This window comes from Protopterus annectens, chromosome 5.part0 (genome assembly GCF_019279795.1).
Source record: "Protopterus annectens isolate FY-2018-M chromosome 5.part0, PAN1.0, whole genome shotgun sequence".
Taxonomy (NCBI): Eukaryota; Metazoa; Chordata; order Ceratodontiformes; family Protopteridae; genus Protopterus; species Protopterus annectens.
This window is the reverse complement of record NC_056735.1, coordinates 1,840,919,255-1,840,943,540: the sequence shown is the minus strand read 5'-3', so window position 1 is coordinate 1,840,943,540 and position 24,286 is coordinate 1,840,919,255. Positions and strand designations below refer to the sequence as shown.

At 44.2% G+C, this 24,286-nt stretch overlaps 1 protein-coding gene across 1 annotated transcript in view; it reads left to right on the top strand.

Annotated features, from left to right (window-relative positions):
* LOC122802423 (phosphatidylinositol 3,4,5-trisphosphate 3-phosphatase TPTE2-like) overlaps positions 1–24,286 on the top strand; it is a 1,666,738-nt gene that overhangs the window by 836,789 nt on the left and 805,663 nt on the right. The window contains exons 10-11 of the mRNA XM_044072043.1: positions 16,352–16,433; positions 16,532–16,620. Of these exons, the coding sequence (XP_043927978.1) occupies positions 16,352–16,433; positions 16,532–16,620 (171 nt within the window). The remainder of the gene's footprint in view (positions 1–16,351; positions 16,434–16,531; positions 16,621–24,286) is intronic.

Genomic DNA, 24,286 nt, shown 5'->3' with positions numbered 1-24,286 from the left:
GGAGATTCCAGCTGGGATTAGGCCTCATTCCACTAGGGCTACTGCCACTTCTACAGCTTTTTAAGGGGTGGCTACTAAAGATATTTTGGAGGCAGCTACTTGGAGTTCAGTGCATACTTTCTCTAAGCATTACCACCTTCCACTTTACTCTAAATCTAGGGCTGGTTTTGCCACTGCAATTTTACAGGGCATTTTGGCAGCTCCTAATGCTTTATAGTTTGGCCATCCTCCCTTACCTCTGCTTTGGGATTCTACCCATATGTAAGGACTGCAGCAATGTGAGATGAAGAACATAGTACAGTTTTGTACCTACCATAAATGTAGATGTTCGAAGATCCACATTGCTGCAGTCCAATTTACCCTCCCTCCTTCCCCTCTGTAGTTAGAGGTGGTTGTGTGGTCTGGGTTGTAAATATGGTTAGTGCAGGGGTGGTTGGTTGTTCTTTGCTGTTTTTTGGCTTTGGCCTTTCTTTTTAGGGCCTTCTGACATCTGGGGCAAGAAAAGACTGAGGAAATGACGTCGGTCATGCGCTTTTGTACCCTGACGTCCTGATGTCAGTTTTAAGCGCCTTGACCGACGTCAGCCTAATACTTTGGTATTCGGGCCGACCGAGGACAGCGGACTACCCATATGTAAGGACTGCAGCAATGTGGATCTTCGAACATCTACATTTATGGTAGGTACAAAACTGTACTTTTTCTCTGAGGCTTCCCTTAATCCAGACTCTTTGCCTCCTGCGCCAGTTAAACCAGATAGGTATTACAGAGTGCCTGAGGCTCATAAATATCTGTATAAGAGCTCAAGGGCTGACCCAGAAACTATTAGCCAGGGACCTAAGGGTGTCAGGGCTTCTGTTGTAAAGAATCCAGTTCCTGTGGATAAAGATTCTAGAGCTTTGGATAGGTGGGGTAAAAAAGTGTATACCTCTTCCACTCTAGCAATGAGGGCTTTGAATTGCCAGTTTCATATGTTGAAGTACCAGAATTTTCTCCTTACTCAGTTAAAATCTAAGGTAGATGCTTTGGCAGAGGGCATAGAGTGTAAGGAATTACAGGATTTGGTTCATGCCTCTGATCAGGTGGGTAAGCATTCTTTGCAGTGTGGTTTCGATGCTTTACAGGCTTCTTCCAGGGTGGCTGCCACTGGATCAGTTATTCGTAGGCACGCCTGGCTTAAGGATCAGAATTTATCAGAGCATGTTAAAGCTCGAATTTTGGATGCTCCTCTGCAGTCTGAAGTTTTGTTTGGTTCTCCTGTGGAGTCAGTCTTAAAGAAAATGGAAGACAAAGCTAAGTCTATGCAGACTGTTAAGGGTGCAGCCCCCTAAGTTTAGCAGAAATTGGCCTACTAAGGGATGGGCTTACCCTTCTTCTGATTTACAGTCTAGGGGCAGATCTAGACGTGGTAGGGGCAGATCTCAGGGTTCTTTCAGGCCTAGAACGTGGAGTTCCCCTGCACAATCTACAGGTGAGGGCAGGGGCCAGTCCTTTCGTAAACAGACCCAATGACCTGCATCTTCAGCTGCCAGATCCTTCCTGTCTGGCAGCTCCTCTGGGAGGAAAGTTGGCACTCTTCAGGCAAAACTGGCTTTTAGTCACCCAGGACAAATGGGTGTTGGACATTATAGGCAGAGGCTACAAGTTTTATTTCCACACATTGCCTCCTTTCAAAGGCATGCCAGACGTTCCTCCTCAGCAAAGGGTGGAGGCTCACAAACAGATTTCTTTACTTCTTCAAATGGGAGCTATACAGCAGGTCCCTCTGTCAGAAGTGGGCCTAGGATTTTATTCTCGCCTGTTTCTTGTACCAAAGAAAGGAAACACTTGGAGGCCAATTTTGGATTTATCTATCCTCAACACATACCTGGACATTCCAAAATTCAAAATGTTGACTTTGCCCAACAGAGGCAGAAGTTGTTGCAAAGATCACTGGATGGTAACTCTGGATCTCAAAGAGGCTTATCTTCATGTTCCTATCAGGCCCAGTTGCAGGAGATTCCTGCATTTTCAGGCTGGGACTTTACATTATCAGTTCTCTGCATTGCCCTTTGGCTTATCTACTGCGCCCAGGGTGTTCACAAAGGTTCTGGCTCCGGTGATAGCCTTCTTAAGGTTAAGAGGAATACAAATTTATCCTTATTTGGACGACTGCCTGATTCTTGCTCAAGACAAAAACAAGCTACTTCACCATCTACAGTATGTTATGGCAGTGTTAAGGTGCCTAGGGTATTCTGTGAACGAAACAAAGTCCAGTCTAGTACCCTCTCAGGAAATGTGCTTTCTGGGTGTGAGACTGAATACAGCCTCCCAGATGGCTTTTTTGACCCCAGACAAGCAAAGAAATCTTTCACTTTACTTCCAACAATTGTCTCTCCGGTCCAGGCTGACTGCAAGGACAGTCCTTCAAGCCTTGGGGTTCATGGCATCTTGTATTCTGGTGCTTCCCAATGCCAAACTGCATATGAGGAAGCTACAATGGTATCTCAAAAGTGTATGGACGCAACACTGCCATGATCTGGACACTGTCATTCAGATAATACCTTGCATTCAAAAGGAATTCTTGTGGTGGGCTCAGGAATGTCACCTAAACAAGGGACTCTCTGTGACCCGACCAGAGGCGAGTCAGATCTTAACGACAGATGCCTCAGACAAGGCTTGGGGAGCACACCTCAATGGAAAATGGGTTCAAGACACGTGGCCTGCCAGACTTCAACATTTACATATCAACTTGAAGGAGATGTTAGCAGTCCAATTTGCATTGATGGCTTTCAAGGATCTACTTCACCCAGGACAAGTGTTGATTCAAACAGACAACACAACTGTCATGTGGTACATCAACAAGCAAGGGGGAACCCATTTGTACCCTCTTTGCAGGCAAGCTATGATTTTGTGGGAGACTGCTCTCAGTTTGCACCTCACTCTTCAGGCAAGGTTTCTGCCAGGAGCACAGAACTCCTTAGCAGATGTTTTGAGCAGACAGATGGTGGATCCCCACGAGTGGAAGTTGGATCCTCATGTATGTCGACAGTTGACAGTGATATGGGGGACTCCAGACATAGATCTGTTCGCTTCTCCACTAAATTTCCAGTTGCCAAAGTTTTGCACAAAGATGTTTCATCCAAATGCTTGGAAAGTGGATGCTTTATCATTCAGTTGGAACAATCTTCACGTCTATGCCTTTCCTCCTCTGCCTCTCCTTCCCAAGGTGCTCTTGAAGGTCAGACAGGACAAGCCCTCCATGATTCTAATAGCTCCAAATTGGCCACGGCAGCACTGGTACCCTCTGCTGAGGAGTTTAGTATGGGAGCCTCCTTGGCCTTTGCCATCAATTCCACACCTTTTGTCTCAGGCAGGCAATCATTTCTTCAATGTCAGGATACAGTCCCTGCATCTGACAGCCTGGCATAATTCTGTTCTAGACCCTGGAGGGTCGCAGCTGCCTCAACAAGTTTTGAATGTCATTTTGGAGGCCAGAAGGCCTAGTACAAGGAAAGTTTATGCTGATAAATGGAGGAGATTTTTTATTTGGAGCAAAGCAAAGAGCTATGATGTTTCCAGGCCTAATTTGAGTGTTTCACTTCAATATCTTACAGAATTATTAGACAAGGGTTTGTCTTTCTCCTCTGTAAAAGTTCATGCTGCAGCCATTTCTGCTCACTATGACTGTGACCCACCATTATTCTCTCATCCTTTGTTTAAGCAATTCCTTAGAGGGGCAAAGAACATAAGACCCCGCCAGAGAGCTCCTACTCCTTCCTGGGATCTCAATTTTGTGTTGGAAAAACTTACTTTACCTCCTTTTGAACCTGCAGCTACATCTGAGTTGAAGTTTTTGTCTTGGAAGACTGCTTTTTTGTTGGCCACTACGTCTGCTAGAAGGGTATCTGAATTACAGGCTCTAATGGCAGTTGAACCCTTCCTGATTTTTCATAAGGATAGGGTATCTCTGCGTACTAACCCTACTTTTATGCCTAAAGTGGTTTCAAATGTGGCCTTGAACCAATCTATTCATTTGCCTACTTTTTATGCTGATCCCCAAAATAAAGGGGAGAAAATTTTGCACACTTTGGATATTCACAGGCAGTTGCGTTATTTGAGCAGGACTAAAGGGTTCAGACAGTCTCAACAGTTATTTGTTTCTTTTGCTTTGTGCTCTCAGGGGAAACCTGTTTCAAAACAAACTATTTCTAAGTGGATTGGCCATTGTATTGCTTTTTGTTATTCTCATCATGGTAAGGAGATTCCGGCTGGAATCAGACCTCATTCCACTAGGGCTACTGCCACTTCTACTGCTTTTTTAAGGGGTGTAGCTACTAAAGATATTTTGGAAGCAGCTACTTGGAGTTCAGTGCACACTTTTTCTAACCATTACCATCTCCCTCTTTATTCCAAATCTAGGGCTGGGTTTGCCACTGCAGTCTTACAGGGCATGTTAGCAGCTCCCAATGCTTTATGATTTTGCCAACCTCCCTTTACCTTTGCTTTGGGATTCTACCCACAGGTTATGACTGCAGCAATGTGAGATGAAGAACATAGTACAGTTTTGTACCTACCATAAATGTAGATGTTCGAAGATCCACATTGCTGCAGTCCAATTTACCCTCCCTCCTTCCCCTCTGTAGATTGGAGTGGTTGTATGGTTTGGGTTGTAAATATTGTTTGTACATGGGTTTTGGAGGTTTTTTCTGTTTTTGGCTATGGCCTTTCTTTTTAAGGCCTTCTGACATCTGGGGCAAGAAAGACTGAGGATATGACGTCGGTCATGCGCTGTAATACCATGGCGTACTGACGTCAGATCTGAGCGACCATGACTGACGCCAGCCTAACACTTTGGTATTCGGGCCGACCGAGGACAGCGGACAACCCACAGGTTATGACTGCAGCAATGTGGATCTTCGAACATCTACATTTATGGTAGGTACAAAACTGTACTTTTCTTTTTTTATGAGATCAATAATTCTTTCCATGGCCATGAGACTAGTCATATTTATGGGTCTGTAGTTCCCCTGGGTCTGTGGATGCCCCCCAACCTTCTATGGAGGGGTAACCATTGCAATCCTCCATTTGTTAAGCATGAAGCCTGTCTGGAGGCTATGATTAAATGGATATTCTAGGGGGCTTAATAGGTCTTGTTTCATGTTATTCAGGAGACATTCTGGGATATTATCAAAGCCTATTCGCGCATTGTTGTTCTCCTTACAGTGCACAGTGACAGCATGTTCCCAAGTGATAGCTAATGGAGAAATGTTATAAGGTATTTCCTGGGAAGAGATGGGGGTGGTGGGGAGTAAAGTTGGCGATAAATTTATTGGCCAGCAGATTTGCTTTTTCTTCAGGCTCTCTATAGGTGATTCCATTCATTAGTTTGGCACATTGTTGGGTGTTGCCTTTAAGACTACAAGTATAACTGAAGAAAGTTTTATGATTGTCCTTAGCTTGGGAAGTTATTTATATCTCAAATTTGGATTTTGTGTACTTGATTTAGTCCCTTGAGTTGCTTATTCAGATTGATAAGAGATTTTACCGTGTTGGAAAATGCCATTACTCCTTTTGAGCATGATTTTCTTCCTGTTATATGACCTATATATACTGGGATTCCATGAGAGTGACATGTTTTTGGATATTTCCTTATATTTATTTTGGGTAGGTACAGCTGTCTCTATGCAGCTAAGAGTTTCTGTAAGAAATTCTGCATAAGCAGCTGTGTTCTCAGAGTTATGGGTGTCTGTTAGTTGGAGGTAGTTAGCCTTGGAATATTTATTAAATGTTCCAAGGTTAGCTGGGGTCGCAGGCTTAACATTTATGTCAAAGGAGACAGCTTTGTGGTCCGGCCTGACTGAGAACTTTACAGTAGGAGGAATGCATTGTTCCCCCATGTTTGGGAGGACCAAGTTAATATCATCTGCTTCCCTGGTGGGCAGGTAGACTAGCAGTTCAAGGGTGCTTGTGCTAAAGTCATGAAATCTCTAGGCCTTCATGTTTGACATCACATATTCTTCCCAGCTAATGTTAGGATAGTTAGGCACCCATAAATATTGTGTTCATTTGAATGGGGGAGTGTCTGTAGTGTGTTCAGATGCATAGTATGAGCATCCTGAGTCATGGAAGTAGACCTGTAGCTTGCAAGGAAGTGATATGGGACTTAAGGTAAGTTGGACATTTGTGTCATACTCTGACCAGTATTGAGATGTGTTGGTGCTTGATGTAAACTGAGACTCCTCCAACTTTAGACCATGGTTGTGTAGTAGGTGGTCTAAATGTGTGGAAGTCTTTATAGCCATACATTGCTGGGGAGTCTTGGGCAGCTTTAAACCAAGTCTCTGTATTTGCACAGATGTCTATAGTCTGCAGAATGAGGACAGCTTGGAGGGAGTGGAGTTTCCTGTTTAGACTCCTTGCATTGAGAAGTAACAGCTTTGGATTATTCTGAGTCAGTTTAGCTATGTCAGTAGTTCATCATGTTAGTTCTACCAAAAAAAGGCACTGTGGAGGTGAGCAAGGTTTTAGCCAGTATTTGAAAACATGGCGGGGGGGGGGGGGTGCTCAGGTGCAGACTATCCCTGGCAAAACAGTGCTGTCTACCATATTCTCTCAAGCAAATACTGTACCCCATTGGAGTGACACTTAAAGCTAAGCCAGTTATTAATGTCAATTATCTTCTGTTGGTACTGTGGCATCATCCTTGAAGGTAGAACGCTGCTCAGTGCTGGGCTTATACGTGCCTGAGGCAGATAGAGAACTCTGTTGTGTATCTCTGTCTCTTCAGTAGTCCAGGGTGGTACAGCTCAGCTCATTCACACCCACATGGACTATGACTGAGTCATCCTGGTACCTGGGGTGCAGTGACTTGAGTGTATGCATGATTGGTGGATCCTGCCCCCGACTGTAACACACTCATTGCATAGCTTGGTAAGTGGGACATCTGTGTGCCTCTGTCTCCTGTGCATAAAATATTATATTGTGTGGTGGTTTGCCTTATGAGCTTAGATATTGAAACACCTTTTGATAATGCTGTATGGGTCTTGGTGAATGTTGTCTCAGCAAAATGTTGTAGAAGTTGTTGAGGATATTTTTGTGTGTGGCATCTGGGTGGCCTTTGAATTTTTTAAAGTTACATTTAAAGCTTTGGCATATGTAGCTTTGTGTGTTTGTTTCATACTGTGTGTAGTGTGTGTTTTTCAGTGACAAACTTATTTGGTGACATTTGTGCTGGTAAGTGAGAGCCTTGCCTCCAGTGACATTGTGTAGCTACATCTCTCACATACTGTATCTGTTTGTTTTAGAATTGGGTGGTTGTAAGCAAGTATGAGACAGTTACTACCTTGCCTCAGGGTCCGTAAATCCACCAAGCTGGCTACATAGTTACCCTAGCCATACTACTTCCAGCAGATGCCTAAACAATCCTGAGTTGTCTTCACTTTATCAGTGTATACCACAACACTATCTACAGTCAATGAAAGCTTACGTAACTGACTGCAACCGGTGAAAACAAGGGAAAAACATACAAATGAATTGCACAGATGATTTTTTTTCATGAAGATGCCCCCCCCAATAATTTTTTTTCATGAAGATGCCCCCCCCATAGCTCTAAACCAATCAGGGACAAATCCCAAAATAATCAGGGACAGTCATGGACACTAACATAGACCAGAATAAGAGAATGTGAATTAATATACATTTTCTGAAATAAAAGTAGTATATAGCTCTAATTACTATCATTATTTATTAGTGTAATTCACTACCTTTTCTCCAACAGTCACCAATTTTAGGAGGGATTAAGAGGGACAGACCCAAAATTTCAGTCAAAATCAGGGGCATTCCTGAAAATCAGGGACAGTTGAGAGATATGCCCCCCTCCCCCACACCATCCCCTCAACTTATATGTAGCAACCCTTTGGACATATTACAATTATCAAAGGAAAAGAGAAACTCCCCAAAATAATGTGCAGCAGTCTTGCACAATGTTTTTGACCTGACACAATCAAGCAAGTGAGAGACTGAGTCCCTGCAGTGGAGGATTCCTGTACTGCAAAGCTTTGGGATTGCAGTTCTCTTGGCTTTTTCATGAGAGGTCATTCTTCCTCTGCAGATGGTGTAGACTTGATGTTGCATGTTTGAATAACTACTGTAACATTATGTCTACAAAAAATGTGGGATACATCTGTGTGTGTGTGTGTGTAAGCTAGGACTTGTGTCTTTAAAATTCACAGTAATTAGTGAGGTAATTGTGTTAGACAGTGTAATGGAAAACTGATTACATATTGGTATTGTGTGAAAGGCTGTAGTCTGAAAACAGGAAATCAGAAGGTTAATATGTAGTGGAAGATGTGTTTAAACCGTAATTTGTGTCTTTAAAATTCAAATTAGTTTGTTAGGTAAGAAAACTAATTACCTATTGGTGCCCAGTAAAAGGCTGTAGCCTGAAAGCAGGAAACCAATAAGTTAGTTCCTCAAATGGGGGGAACATTGTAGGTTAGAGCAGGGTTTCTGCTTGAAGATTTGCAATTCATGGAGTTGGGTCACTTCACACCCATACCCTCCATATGGCATCCGTAACTTTTTTGGGTCTGTCTTTAAGTAAGTGAATTACCAGCTAATAATAGGTAGTATTAGAAAGGGCAGAGAGTAATTAACCAAAGATACTAAAATTGTTAGTCTAGGATACCCTGTAGTGGAGAAATTAATATTGTTTGTCATTTATATTTATATATTTCTGTTCATATTTTCACAACTGAGAGACTTGCATTTTATTAAGGTCTATGGTATAAAACAAGTTATTTAGAAACTATTGCTTGACGTTAAGTGAAACCTTAGCTTTTGCTGAAGAAAACTCTCCGATGCACATCTTGAGAGATATTCCAGTATTTGCATCACTAATTATACCATTAAATGTATATTTTTACATGTAAATTTCTTGTATGACAGCTTGTATCTGATTAAGAAAAAGGTCTAATAACATATGCCTAGGTTGTATAGTTTTCACGATAACGTTTGTGAAAGTTTAGGAAAATATATAAGTTGGGGTTTCTATGCATTATATTGCAGTATTTATGGAAAGACTGAATGCGCTGACTAATCACTGGAATGAATACTTCTTACTGATAACATTGCTGTTTGTACAGTTTTTAATAGCTTTCATTTTTCACAGAATAATTACATTTGTTTTTCTTGATCTTTTATTTTTCAGAAAATGCTCTGCAGTCATGCAATGCAAGATGTGTGAAGGTAGCTAGAAGTGTGACATTCCACACCACATAGGTGTTGTCAGCTCCTACAACTCTGGTTGTATTCTGTTGTGATGCACAGCTACAGTGATAGTTATGTTTGCTGTCGTATCCCATTCAAGCCTGCAGTGCTTGCTTGAAAGGCAGACTGCAGTTATCACTTTTGTTCTACTGTAACTTGATTGAGATACTGAAATTGTGGTAGTCAGTGTTGTGAAAGAACACGTTAAATGTGCGAAAATTGCTTTACATAAACAAGAAAAACAGAAAGCTGTATTTTTACCAAGTTTAAACGATTTTTAGATTTTCTTAAATTTACTTTTATTTTGATTTCTAGATAATTGTTGTCCGACCTGCTGGCAGTTAAGAATGTAACACCTCAGTAACTTATTTGTAGGCATTACCAAGTTATGGCAGCACCTGTGTCTGCCAGTTTCCTCATTTTAGTTAACGTAAAATAATTCCGATTTAGAATATTTATGCAAGTGGCGAGAGGGCAACCTTCCAGCAATAAAAGAAGTTATTTTTTAATCTAAATTTTGGAACTTCATAGTGGAATCTGAATGAGAATAAATTGTTAGAGACCGGTAAGTCTGTGCTTTGGGAGGATATGAAGTGAAAACTGCTAGGGATAGTTTGTGCATTTCTGTTTGGTTCACGACATGTAAGGACTTTATTTTGTGGCTAAATTAAAATGTTCTTCATCCCACATTGCTGCAGTCCTAACACTTGGGTAGTCCGCTGTCCCAGTCGGCCCGAATACCAAAGTATAAGGCTGACGTCGGTCAAGGCGCATTAGTCTGACGTCAGGACGTCAGGGTACAAATGCGCATGACCGACGTCATATCCTCAGTCTTTTTTGCCGCATGGTCCGATGCAGAAGCAGTATTGCGAGTGCAGGTTGGCATTCTGAAATTTTCTGAAGTCGGAGTTTCAGACCGAATCAAAGTTGGCTAAGTACCCCGTTGGGGAATATTTTGGTTTTTTCTTGCCTCAGTATTTAACCGGATGTCAGAAAAAGTGAATAACTGTATTTCTTGTGGGAAACAGATACCTCATAGGGATTACCATACCTTGTGTATTCCTTGCTTAGGGCCTGAGCACGACGTTGTTGGGTGTCGCTCTTGTGCTAGATTTAACAAACGCACTATAAAGAGAAGATTAGATTGTGCCAGGTTAGTTTTTGGGAAGCGTTGTAATTATAACATGCCGTCGGATGCACGCGCCGCTTCCTAAAAGCGCAAGGACAAAGCAGCAAAGCCTAGGTTGGAAGAACCGTCTGTCCCGGACGTCGGTTCTTTAGAGGGCTCGGTGGAGCCGGAGGTTCTGCCAGAAGTTCCTTTGGACTCTCAGGGAGAGACTTTACTGTTACAAGATGTGTCCTCTCAGGAGGTAGGCCAGGCTGAAGGGGCTTCTCAGGTGGCTGTTCTCCCCCCCTTCCTAAGGTGGTTAGGCCCTCCCCTTCTGTTTCCAAGGCTTCTTCGAGAGGCAGGCCAGGGTTAACTTCAGTGGGGGTCTCCCCTAGTTCTTCAGGGTCTCTGCCTAAGAAACATATGCTTAAAATGGCAGAAGATTTGATTACTATGATTAGAGGTTCTATGCCCCCTCCTGATTAAGAGGCCTAGGGTGGAACCTGAGCTTGAGAGTTTTGAGCAGTGTTCAGAGGCTTCTGAGTCTTCGGCTGAAGACTTGCAGGAGTATCCTCCTTATTCTGATTCTGATGTAGATGATTCTACTCCTTCGGCTTCTCCTCCTGAGGATTTTTCTTTTTCAGAGACTCTTCATTCTATGAGGGAGCATTTTAAATGGGAAGGTCAAGACCCAGCATAGGCCTTTAGCTATACCTCCTGTTCTGGATGTGGTAGAAGATGTTTTTGCAGAGGCTTCCCTGAACCCTGATTCTTTGCCTCCTGCCCCAGTTAAACCGGATAGGTATTATAGGGTGCCTGAAGCTCATAAGTATCTTTTTAAGAGTCCTAGGGCAGACCCAGAAACTGTTTCTCAGGGCCCTAAAGGCGTTAAGGCTTCTGTTGTTAAAAATCCTGTTCCTCCTGATAAAGAGGCAAGGGCTTTGGATAGATGGGGAAAGAAGGTGTATACTTCTTCCACTTTAGCCATGCGGGCTTTGAATTGCCAGTTTCACATGTTAAAATACCAAAATTATCTCCTTTCACAATTGAAGTCAAAGGTAGATGCTCTGGCGGAAGGTATTGAGTGTAAAGAGTTGCAGGATTTAGTTCATGTTTCTGAACAGGTGGGGAAGCATTCCTTGCAGTGTGGTTTTGATGCTGTACAGGCCTCTTCGAGGGTGGCAGCCACTGGTTCTGTTCTTCGCAGGCACGCCTGGCTGAGGGATCAGAATTTAGCTGAGCATGTAAAGACAAGGATTTTAGATGCTCCTTTACAATCTGATGTGTTGTTTGGTTCGCCTGTGGAAGCAGTTTTAAAGAAAATGGAGGACAAGGCTAAGTCTATGAAGACTGTTAAAGATTTTTTGCAGGTTCAGCCTCCGAAGTTTAGTAGAAATTGGCCTACTAAGGGGTGGACATATCCTTCTTATGATTCCCAGTCTAGGGATAGGTCTAGACGTGGTAGGGGAAGAGCTCAAGGTTCTTTTAGGCCTAGAACAGGGAGTTCACCTGCTCAGTCTTCTGGTGAGGGCAGGGGTCAGTCCTTTCGTAAGCAGACCCAATGACCTGCCTTTTCAGCTGCCAGAACCTTCTCGTCTGGCAGCACCTTTGGGAGGAAGGCTGGCACTTTTCAAAGAAAATTGGAGTTTAATTACCCAAGACAGATGGGTATTGGATATCATTCACCACGGTTACAGGTTTTATTTCCATACCTTGCCTCCTTTCAAAGGCATGCCAGACATTCCTCCTATACAAAGAAAAGAGGCTCACAAGCAAATTTCTCTGTTACTCCAAATAGGGGCCATTCAGCCGGTTCCTGTGCCAGAAAGGGGCCTAGGATTTTATTCTCGCCTGTTCCTAGTACCAAAAAAGGGGAACACGTGGAGACCAATCTTAGATTTATCTATCCTCAACACTTATCTGGACATTCCCAAGTTCAAAATGTTGACGTTACAACAGCTTTTACCGCTGCTGGGCAAAGATCACTGGATGGTAACTTTAGATCTCAAGGAGGCTTACCTTCATGTGCCTATCAGACTCAGTTGCAGGAAGTATCTGCGTTTTCGAGCTGGGAATTCCCATTATCAGTTCTCTGCATTGCCCTTTGGCTTATCTACTGCGCCCAGAGTATTTACAAAAGTTCTGGCTCCAGTCATAGCTTTCTTCCGGCTAAGGGGAATACAAATCTATCCTTACTTGGACGACTGCCTGATTCTGGCTCAAGAAAAGGACGAGCTTCTTCAGCATCTGGAATATGTGATAGCAGTGCTAAGATGCCTGGGGTATTCTGTGAACGAAATAAAGTCCAGTCTAGTACCCTCTCAAGACATGTGCTTTCTGGGTGTGAGACTGAATACAGCAACCCAGATGGCCTTTTTAACCCCGGACAAACAAAAGAATCTTTCCCTTTACTTCCATCAACTATCTCTTCAGTCCGGGCTGACTGCAAGGACAGTCCTTCAAGCCTTAGGGTTCATGGCATCTTGTATTCTGGTGCTTCCCAATGCCAAACTGCATATGAGAAAGCTGCAATGGTATCTCAAAAATGTATGGACACAGCACTGCCAGGATTTGGACACTGTCATTCAAATAATACCTTGCATTCAAAAGGAATTTTTGTGGTGGGCTCAGGAATGTCACCTAAACAAGGGCTCTCTGTGACCCGGCCAGAGGCGAGTCAGATTCTAACGACAGATGCCTCAGACATAGCTTGGGGAGCTCATCTGAATGGAAAGTGGATACAAGACAAGTGGCCTGCCAGACTACAGCATCTACATATCAACATGAAGGAGATGTTAGCAGTCCAGTTTGCATTAATGGCTTTCAAGGAGTTACTTCTTCCAGGGCAGGTGTTGATTCTAACAGACAACACAACTGTCATGTGGTACATCAACAAGCAAGGGGGAACACATTCTTATCCTCTATGCAGGCAAGCAATGATTTTGTGGGAGACTGCGCTCAGCTTGCAACTAAATCTTCAGGCAAGGTTTCTGCCAGGAGCACAGAACTCCTTAGCAGATGTGTTAAGCAGGCAAATCATGGATCCCCACGAATGGAAACTGGATCTTCATGTATTTCGGAAATTGAAAGTGTCATGGGGAACTCCAGACATAGATCTGTTCGCTTCTCCACTAAACCACCAGCTGCCAAAGTTTTGCACGAAAAGGTTTCATCACACAGCTTGGAAAGTGGATGCTCTTTCTTTCAGTTGGAAAAATCTTCATGTGTATGCCTTTCCACCTCTGCCTCTCCTCCCAAAGGTACTCCTAAAGGTCAGACAAGACAAGCCAAGGATGATTTTAATAGCTCCAGATTGGCCTCGGCAGCACTGGTACCCATTACTGAGGAATCTGGTAAGGAAGCCTCCATGGCCTTTACCTTTGATTCCACACCTTTTGTCTGAGGGACGGTCATCTACTCAATGTCAAGCTTCACTCTCTTCATCTAACAGCCTGGCATATTCTGTTTTGAACCACAGCAGGTCTCAACTTCCTCAACAAGTTTTGAATGTGATTATGGAAGCCAGAAGACCTAGTACACGTAAAGTGTATGCAGAAAAATGGAAGAGATTTTTATTTTGGAGTGCAGCAAAGGATTTGGATGTTTCTGAGCCTAATTTAAGTGTGGCTCTTCAATATCTTACTGAGTTATTGGACAAAGGTTTGTCTTTCTCTTCCATTAAGATTCATGCTGCAGCAATTTCAGCTCACTATGATTGTGACCCACCATTGTTTTCTCATCCTTTGTTCAAGCAATTTCTTAGAGGGCAAAGAATATAAGACCCCACGTAGAGCTCCTACTCCTGCTTGGGACCTCAATTTTGTGTTGGAGAAACTTACTCTACAACCTTTTGAGCCTCGGCTACTGCTGAATTGAAATACTTGTCATGGAAGACTGCTTTTTGTTGGCCATTACTTCTGCAAGAAGGGTTTCTGAATTGCAGGCCCTTATGGCGGTTGAGCCTTTTTGATTTTCCATAAGGATAGGGTATCATTACGTACTAATCCTTCCTTTATGCCTAAGGTGGTTTCTAGTGTGGCTTTAAACCAAACTATTCATTTGCCTACTTTTTATGCAGATCCCCAAAATAGGGGAAAAGATTTTGCACACTTTAGATGTACACAGGCAGTTGCGTTATTATTTAAGCAGGACTAGGGATTTTAGGCAGTCTCAGCAGTTGTTTGTTTCTTTTGCTTTGAGTTCTCAGGGCAAGCCTGTGTCAAAACAAACTATATCTAAGTGGATTGGGTTTTGCATTGCATTCTGTTATTCCCATCATGGCAAGGAGATTCCAGCTGGGATTAGGCCTCATTCCACTAGGGCTACTGCCACTTCAACAGCATTTCTAAGGGGGGTGGCAACTAAGGATATTTTGGAGGCAGCTACTTGGAGTTCAGTGCATACTTTCTCTAAGCATTACCATCTTCCTCTCTATTCTAAATCTAGGGCTGGTTTTGCCACGGCTATTTTGCAGGGCATGTTGGCAGCTCCTGCTTCCCTATGATTTGCCAGCCTCCCTTACCTCTGCTTTGGGATTCTACCCAAGTGTTAGGACTGCAGCAATGTGGGATGAAGAACATAGTACAGTTTTGTACCTACCATAAATGTAGATGTTCGAAGATCCACATTGCTGCAGTCCAATTTACCCTCCCTCCTTCCCCTCTGTGTTTAGGGGTGGTTGTGTGGGTGGGGTTGTACTTTTGTAAATTTGTATATATTGTACATATATTTGTTACAGGGGTGTTTGGTGTTTTTTGGTTTTGGCCTTATCTTTTTAGGGTCTTCTGACATCTGGGGCAAGAAAAGACTGAGGATATGACGTCGGTCATGCGCATTTGTACCCTGACGTCCTGACGTCAGACTAATGCGCCTTGACCGACGTCAGCCTTATACTTTGGTATTCGGGCCGACTGGGACAGCGGACTACCCAAGTGTTAGGACTGCAGCAATGTGGATCTTCGAACATCTACATTTATGGTAGGTACAAAACTGTACTTTTCTGTGTTTGGTTCTGAACAAGTAGGGATTTTATGTTGCTGCTAAATAAAATTCCTGTCTGTCTTGTTTTCTGAATATTATCTTAACTTGATGAAATACTGAAGAAGTTATGAAGTAAAGTATCTGTTTAAGCATAGTGGAGTATAAGATTCATGATGTAAAAAGATTTCCAAGACACTAAAAAGTACTGTAGGGAGACTTGTGTAAGACTGCTTATCTGGGTGCATAAGGGCCTTCATTTTTTTTTTCTCCATTAACTTGGGGCCAGCAATGAAGCTTGTAAATGAACAGAATGTGTTACCATTTTAGGCCATACACCATCTTCTACCTGTACTTCCTGAAAGGAATAGAAAATAACCGATTGAGACATCAGTGGGGACAGGCTGTTATGCTGTGGCACAAAGGCAATCCATTGTTGATAATGACATTTGTGAGTGGGTCCCTGAGGCTCAAGATGTGGTACTGAATACTAGCACTGGTGTGAACGGTTCTCTGTGGGCCTAGCTACCATAATGTAGTACAGAGCCCTACCCCAGAAAACTACTTTAAGCAGTGATTGCCAGCTGTGGTGTAGAAACCAAATGGCCATAAGGGTGATGTGGCCAAGGTTTTAAAGTATTGCAGCCAAAAAAACAGTGCTTATGGCCTCTGTTTATTACAATGTTGTCACATGATATGTCTTTTACTGTAGGGGAAAGGTGCTATATGGCTGTACTGTGGGTGTGTTGGAGGGTACCGCACTGCTTTTAATTGTATAATTTGAAAATCCCTGGCTACATTTGTTTGAAACTAATGAATGCAGAAGTTTGCTACCCTGTGCAGATCTACCTTATCTAAAGGACCTCATAGTTCAAGATGTACTCATTTTTACTTCACAAAGTGTTGTCATGCAGTGGACAGAAATTTTGAAGACAGATTTGGGATATTATTCTGCTGTATTGGAGTGTGTATACTGCTACAGTGAATAAACTGAAGCCGACTGTATTCTGCTTCTTGTAGGTGAAAAAGGCTACGATCCCAAGTATTTCCATTACCGAGTGGAGAGAGTCTTTATTGATGATCATAATGTCCCTGTTTTAGAGTAAGTTTCTGTGGCATTACATACACACACTGTTCTGAAAGATGTAGAAAGTGGATGATGAATACACATTCCTTTACTTGTGATCTTTTTATGAGCAGAGACATGCTAAAGTTTACAGAAGATGTTCGACAGTGGATGGCAGCAGATCCCCAGAATGTCATAGCAATTCACTGCAAAGGTGGAAAAGGTAAGCTAAATAATTTAAATAGAATTCTTTGATGGGTGATGTTATGCAGTCTCGCACTAAATTGTGTGTTTTTAAATGTGGTTAGTTTTTCAGGGAAAAAAACAAAAAAACATTTAAAGTGCTCAACTTGAGTGGAAATAGTGATGTACTTCATTTGTTTGTTTTAAACACTTTCTGAAAGATTCTGAAATGTCCCTTTCTTGTATAGTTCTCTTGTTATTAAATAGTATCAAGTCTCATTTCAGATTAAGGTGTAATTCTTTGTATACTTTCAAAGTATGCACAGAAGACTCTTACAGGAGAACATTTAACTATAGTTATTTGAGAGCTATCTTTGGAGCATATAGCAGTAGAACAGGTAATTGTCAGATTAGTGTAATCTGGAGACCTACTTCTTCTTCAGCTTCCCTGATAAACACTCAACTCAAAAGTTCATAATATGTCATATGGCATTCCACTACAACCTCCTGTTTGTCCACAGATAAAGTGAGGGCTTCCTTCTATAAAGAAGTTACTGAAGGTGACAAGAAAGAACAATTCCATGTTTGACTATAGTCTTCTATTTTTTTTAAACAGCTTTCAGTACAGAAAATGGTGACAAGAAGACTACTAACCTGCTTTGACAGCCAGTTTATTGGAGAGCTCTACTGTTATGGTGTTTGAGCTTGTTAACTCTGGTGTCCCACTGTAAGGAAGGCTTTTGAATGACTCAAATGAGTAAAAGAACAAAACAGTAATACATCAGATTTTGTAGGACTGTGCCATTAATTAAGACTCATGATACCGCATCCAGAGATGTGTTAAAATTGTAGATAACGTTGCATAACGACATCCTTGTGATGTAATCGGCTGTAAGTAGTGGGTCTTGGCTTTGGTGACCTAAATGCACCAATAAGGACTTTATAAGTGGCAAAAAGTCAGAGAGCAATTCAGAAGCTTTGGAACAAGGAATAATTTACATATTTCCTAATGACCTCCTTCATAAGAGTGCATAAACCCTAACAGAGATGCAAGGAAGTAGGTGTTCCCAACATGAAGGTAGCAGGCTGCCTTCACTTCTTTGTTTGAGAAAAATGAAAAATAAAAACTCAGAATTATCAACAACAATAAATATTCCAAACCTTCAGGTTTTAATTCCTGTTCTATAAAAGTAATGAATAAATAAATTCAAGCAGACTTGGTCACAGGAATGACTTAGATTTTTTATGACATGTTTTTGTCCAACTGTACTTCAACAGATCAACTTTTCAATAACAGTTTTGCCCATGGAAAACCATATACTTAATGAAAATGAAGGATCATAAATTATGATTTACAAAACCCATGCATAATAATTTGCCAGAACTGAGAGTAGCTCATGATAGGCTACCTTACCAGTAAAAGTAAACCACCTTTAAAGAAAAGCCACCTTACAGCCCCACAGGTATGGGTCACAACAGGGCTAAAAACAGTGATGAGTACTAAACCCCCAGGATGTTAAGTTGTCAGTCTCACCTTCATTCTTGCTGGATGGGTTCGGAGCCGAACCTCTGCTTCGACTTGGCCACTTACTAAAGCTCGAGAGCTAATTTTACCGGCTCTAGGCAACCCTATATCCCATGATGCTAGGCGATAACTACCCAGATCTCGTTTGCTGCTTTCGCTGACGAGGTGTGTTTTACCGGCTCTTGGTAAGTGTTGGGATTTTATTACTTAAAAGTTACCTTTGTACTTGGCCTTCCCACCCCTTTCTTCGTTTAGCTTAGCTTAATGGTTATATTACACCCTTTTTCCCGTTAGTGCTATTTTTTGCCTTTTATCCAATTTATTTTCCCCTTCCTCCTAGGTTAGGCCTTAGGCCTGCTCCTTTCCTAGTTCCTGACAGGGATTCTGTGCTGTGTCTGTGGTGCGCTTGTGTATCCCTGTTTTACCAGTTTGTTTGGATTGGACGTGTGTGTGTGTTTTCTTTACTTTTGTGCCTTTTACTTCGACAGCGTTATGTCGAAGGACACAAAGGTCTCAGGTTTCAAGAAGTGTGACTCGTGCTGTCAGAAGATGTCTCTGACAGACGGTCACACTTCTTGTGTTTACTGCATGGGACTCCTGCACCTGCAGGACTCTTGTTCTGTGTGCCATGCGTTCAGCCCAAGAGTCCTGCAGGAGCACAGGAACAAATTAATATTAAGGGGCTTGTTAAAGCCCGAGGGCTCCCCGACTAAGTCTGTGCTGGGGAAGCCTTCGAAGCCAACCAAACCGTCGGCTCCGAGTTCTGAGCCTTCGGCTGGTGGCTCACCATCTATGGCAAAATTGGCTCCTGCTGGAGCCGATAAGTCTGCATCGCAGATTTTAGCATCGGTTCCACTCGGCGCCGATGTCTCTAAGTCTCAACCCTCACGGTCGGCTCTGGCTGGAGGCGACGTATCTTCGGCTCCACGAAAAAGGTCTAGATCCCCATCTTTAGAATCGATCCATTCGGCTCCGGGATCACCCTTGCTCTCGGAACGGAGCCATCGGAGCCGTTCTTCTCAGTCGTCCAGGCTTTCCGACCATGACCTTGAGAGAATGGTTAGTAGACTGTTAGTCTCAGGCACTGGCCCAAATGCTTCATAGCCCGTCTCATCAGACAGCGGCTATTTCAAATACACCTGCTATTCCTCCTTAGACTCTTCCTCAGAGTTCGGAGCCGGAGCTCCTCGGAGCCATGACCGTTGTGGCATCGGAGCCGATACCCCCCCCCCCTTGGCCCTGTCGTCCTCTGCTCCGAACTCCTCTATGATACCTTCATTGGAGGGATCCGGGTGCCTGGTCTCTCTCGCCGGCTCCGAGGGGGCGAGTGGCATCGGACCCTTGTCCGACCCCGTTTTCCCTCTCAGAGCTTCGGCGTTGGTGAGCTCGGCCCCGACATCAGCTTCGGAGCTGTCTGTCGGTGTGGCCCGGGGTTCCTAGTTCTTCGGAGCGGGAGCCCTCTGGCTTATCTGATAGGGGAGCCTTCGAAGTGATGAGCGTACTGGCCCCAGGGCATGGTCAATGGTCGGCTCCATCAGCTCCTCCCACTACAGTGCTTGCTGATGTCTCTTCCCACTCTCTTGCCCCTGGACCTAGAGATCCAATGCCTCAGGTGTCCCCATTGAGAATATCTTCCTCTTCCGAGGCTTCTCCTGACCCGTAAGGTGAACCTCCGTGCAAGAGGACATGTAAGAGGAAGCATGTGTACTCCCCTGAGTCCATTACATCCGATGGAGTCGGAAGGATCCCCAAGGTCCCCCTCTGAGGATGTCTCCTTCTCAGACATCCTTGAAATCCTGAAACAGAGGGGGAACTGGTCTTCCCTTAATCCTTCCGAGGACGAGTTGGTTTACCTGGAGGCGTTTGGTTCTCGACCCTCCACCTCCTGGGTGTCTCCGCCCTTCGACCCCCTTATGGACGTGGTGGCACAGAAGGCGTGGATGGCCCTGGATTCAGTGGAACCCACCCCACGAAGGCCTTCCAAATTTATAACGGCTCCAGCGGATAGACAATTTTTAACAAAAGGTGTCCCGGTTGATGCCCTGGTGGTGGCTGCAGCCACCAAGAAGGAACTAGCCGATCCTTCAGTACCTATCCATCCTCCTAACAAGGACTCTAGGACTATGGATAGGTACGGTAAGCGGATGTTTTCTTCAGCGACCTTTACCATGCGGTCACTGAATTACTTGTCACTTCACCCGCCTTCATAGAGATGTTCTAAAGGAGTTGGGTGAAGTTTTACAGGATCCATCAGCTGCTGGGTCCCAAGACAAAATCAACTCGCAGCTAGGAACCCTAAACTCCATTGTTAACTCCTCCATGCGGCTCATTTCCTATGCAGCCGATGGGTCGAGTAGGGCCGCAGGCACAGGCGTGGCCTTGAGGCGTCACACCTGGATGCGGCTTTGTAATTTTGCAGACCCCTTCAAGGTGTCCTTCACTAACTCCCCTTTTGATGGATCGACGTTCGGACCTCAAGTGAAAGACACCTTGACCAGATGCGAGCAAGATGGCAAGACTCTTTCTGCCGTAGGAGTCCGTTTCTCCACCCCTTCCAGACCATATCCCAAAGGTCAAAAGGGTGGAAAGATGTGGTTCCGTAAATCTCAAGGAGTCACGCCTGACGCAAGAGGTCAGTTTACCCCCAGAGGCAGAGGGGGTAACAACGACAGACGCCGCCCAAGAGGCAGAGGGGGTCCGCAGAATCAGGGTAGCAGAGAGCCTCTCTCTGACAAACCCTTCCAACATCCCTGGGGTGTTGCCCGACTGTCCACCTTCGGAGGCAGTCGGGGGAAGATTGTCGCTGTACCCACAAGCCTGGCTCTCCCTCACTCAAGACAAATGGGTACAGTCGGTCATATCCGAGGGTTACAAAATTCCCTTTATCCAAGCCCCAACTCAGCAAAAGGGACCCCTTCCAGACGTTCCACCCAGTCTAAGGGAACAAGCAGTTCTAGAAATATCAAAACTGCTAGCAAAAAGAGCCATCCAGCCAGTCCCAGCGGACCAGCTAGGATCCGGAGTCTTCTCAAAGTTCTTTTTGGTTCCAAAAAAAACAGGGGACTGGAGACCAATATTGGATTTCAGCAGACTAAACAAATTTGTAAAAAGAACGAGATTTCGGATGGTCACGCTACAGTCCATTCTACCCTTTCTGGGCAAGGACAATTGGATGTGCTCAGTGGACCTTCAGGATGCGTACTTTCACATCAAAATTCACAGGCGCTCCAGAAGGTTTCTCCGCTTTCGGCTGGGGGCCAGTCGCTACCAATTCAGAGCCCTGCCCTTTGGTCTCACTACAGCCCCCAGAGTGTTCACCAAATGTATGGCAGCGGTTACGGCTCACCTGAGGCGTCGAGGATTCCAGGTGTTTCCATATCTAGACGACTGGCTCCTCACTGCCACCACCAGGCGTCAACTTCTTCAGGCCAGAGATTACACCATTCACACTTGGAGAGGGCTAGGAATATCTATAAATTTCGAAAAGTCTGCCTTGTCGCCTTGTCAGTCTATTACCTTTATAGGTGCCAACTTAGACACCGTGCAGCTCTCAGCAAAATTAACACAGCAAAGGATTTTAGATATTCAAAATCATGTCCATGCTCTTCTTCAGAGCGACAGAATTCAGGCCAGGTACGTCCTGAAGGTAATAGGTCTCATGGCGGCTGCCATCACACTTCTTCCTCTTGCCCACTTTTACATGCGTCTTCTTCAGTGGATGCTTTTCACCCAATGGTCCTTTCAGCAACTCCCTATGCACCACAAGATCATAACTCCAACTTGCAAAAATCATCTGTCTTGGTGGATGTTGTCCCCTCTAGTCCATCAAGGGAGACCCTTTATTCCTCCCTCCCCGGTCGCCACGGTCCCATCGGACGCCTCCCTGATCGGGTGGGGGGGTAATTTTCAGGGCAGGACAGTCCATGGCAACCTTTCGAATGCCGCCTGCACATAAATGTCCTGGAGTTGAGAGCAGTGCTTTTGACGTTGCAAGCCCTTCAAGACTCTCTTCCCCTGGGGACTATTGCAATCCAAACGGACAATATGTCCGTAGTGTGGTATATCAACAAGCAAGTCCTATCCCCTGTGTCGGGAAGCACTCAGACTTTGGCAATGGGCGATCTCTTCTCAGCGGTTTCTGATAGCAATGCATATCCCCGGGAAGTCCAATATCGTATTGGACAGGTTGAGCAGAGCAATTCTCATGCCACACGAGTGGTCTCTCAAGCAATCTGTGACGGAAGAGGTTTTTCAGAAGTGGGGCCTTCCTTGCTGCGATCTTTTTGATACACCTCAAAACAGCAAATGCCCCGACTTCTTCACCCTCTTCCCTCTTCCAGGCCATCCCCCCAGAGACACTCTAGTCCACGATTGGCCTCGGGGACTTCTTTACGCCTTTCCACCTTTTCCGTTGATAACACAGGTAATTCAGAAAGCTACCGCCTTGAGAGCCAAGATGATTCTCATTGCTCCTTATTGGTCTCGACAGATATGGTTTCCATTCCTGCATCATTATCTCTTGGAGCAGCCTTGGCATCTGGATCCAGTGCCAGATCTTTTGACCCGTCAGTCGGGGCAGCTGCACCAATCCCTCCATTCTCTCAACCTCATGGCTTGGTTGCTCCACTTCCGTCCCTAGCCAGGCTTCCTATGATTTCAAATCCCGTCCGGGATATTATAGTAGCTTCCCTCAAGGCTTCCACTAGAAGGATCTACACTAGTAAATGGCAACGTTTTTCCTTCTGGGAAAAGGCTAGAAATATAGATCCATTCACAGCTCCAATTCACTCGGTCTTGGATTTTCTAGCTGAGATTTTTCATTCAGGATCTTCATCCTCCACAGTAAAAGTTCAGTTGGCAGCCATCTCAAATTTTCACATAGGCCTGTCGGACCACAGCATCATGTCCCATAAGCTTTGCAAAGCATTCCTTAGAGGTGTCTTTTTACTCAAGCCCCTGATCAAAGATCCTCCACCACAGTGGGATCTAAATTTAGTTTTAACATCCTTGATTCTACCTCCCTTTGAACCTGCGGCTTCCTGTTCGTTGAAATTACTTTCCTGGAAAACACTCTTCCTAGTCGTTATTACATCTGCTAGGAGAGTATCTGAACTTCATGCCCTCTGCATTCGTCCTCCTTATTTAGTCTTTCACAAAGACAGAGTGTCTCTAAGAATGAACCCCTCCTTCGTACCCAAGGTGGCTTCGCAGACAAATTGACCTCCCAGTTTTCTTTCCCAATTATTCGAACAGGGCGGAACAGAAACTGCATTGCCTGGACGTTCATCGCCAGCTCCGATATTAATTGGACAAAACTAAACAAGTCAGTCTGATCAACTCTTTTTATCTTATGCAGAGAATAAGAAAGGCCTTCCAGTATCCAAGGTAACCTTGTCTAAGTGGCTGTCTTCTCTGATCACATGCACTTATCACCTTAGAGGTAAAGAATTGCCTTCTAGGCCAAGAGCCCATTCAACTAGAGCGCTAGCTACATCAACAGCCTTTCAAGCTAGGCTACCAATAGACACTATTTGTGCGGCAGCCACATGGGCCTCTCCTCATACCTTTGTTTCGCATTACAAATTGGACATGGCCTCCAGAAACAGGGCAAACTTTGGTTCCACCATTCTCAAGAGTCTGTTCCAATGAGCCACCCAGGATGAAGGTGCTAGGGACGCGGTCCCATCCAGCAAGAATGAAGGCGAGATTGACAACTTAACATTGAGAAGTTATGTACCTACCATCACGTTCCATGTTAGTTGTCTTCTCTCGCCTTCTTTCTTGCGTCCCGCCCACCATCCCCCTAGCCTGGACAGACCGAGAAGATTTCCCCTTCTTTGAAGGGTCCTGATCTTGCACTTCCAGACAAATAGCTTGTCCTAGGGTAGCTACAGCTTAGATAGCGATCCTTTTGGGGTTATCCCTTTTAACTCCTCCTCTCCAGTTGGAGGACTATATTGCCTAATGTTTGTTCAGCTACCAAACGAGATCTGGGTAGTTATCGCCTAGCATCATGGGATATAGGATTGCCTCGAGCCAGTAAAATTAGCTCTCGAGCTTTAGTAAGTGGCTGGGTCGGAGCCGAGGTTCGGCTCCGAACCCATCCAGCAAGAAAGAAGGCGAGAGAAGAAAACTAACCTGGAACGTTATGGTAAGTACATAACTTCTCATTCACTGTAAT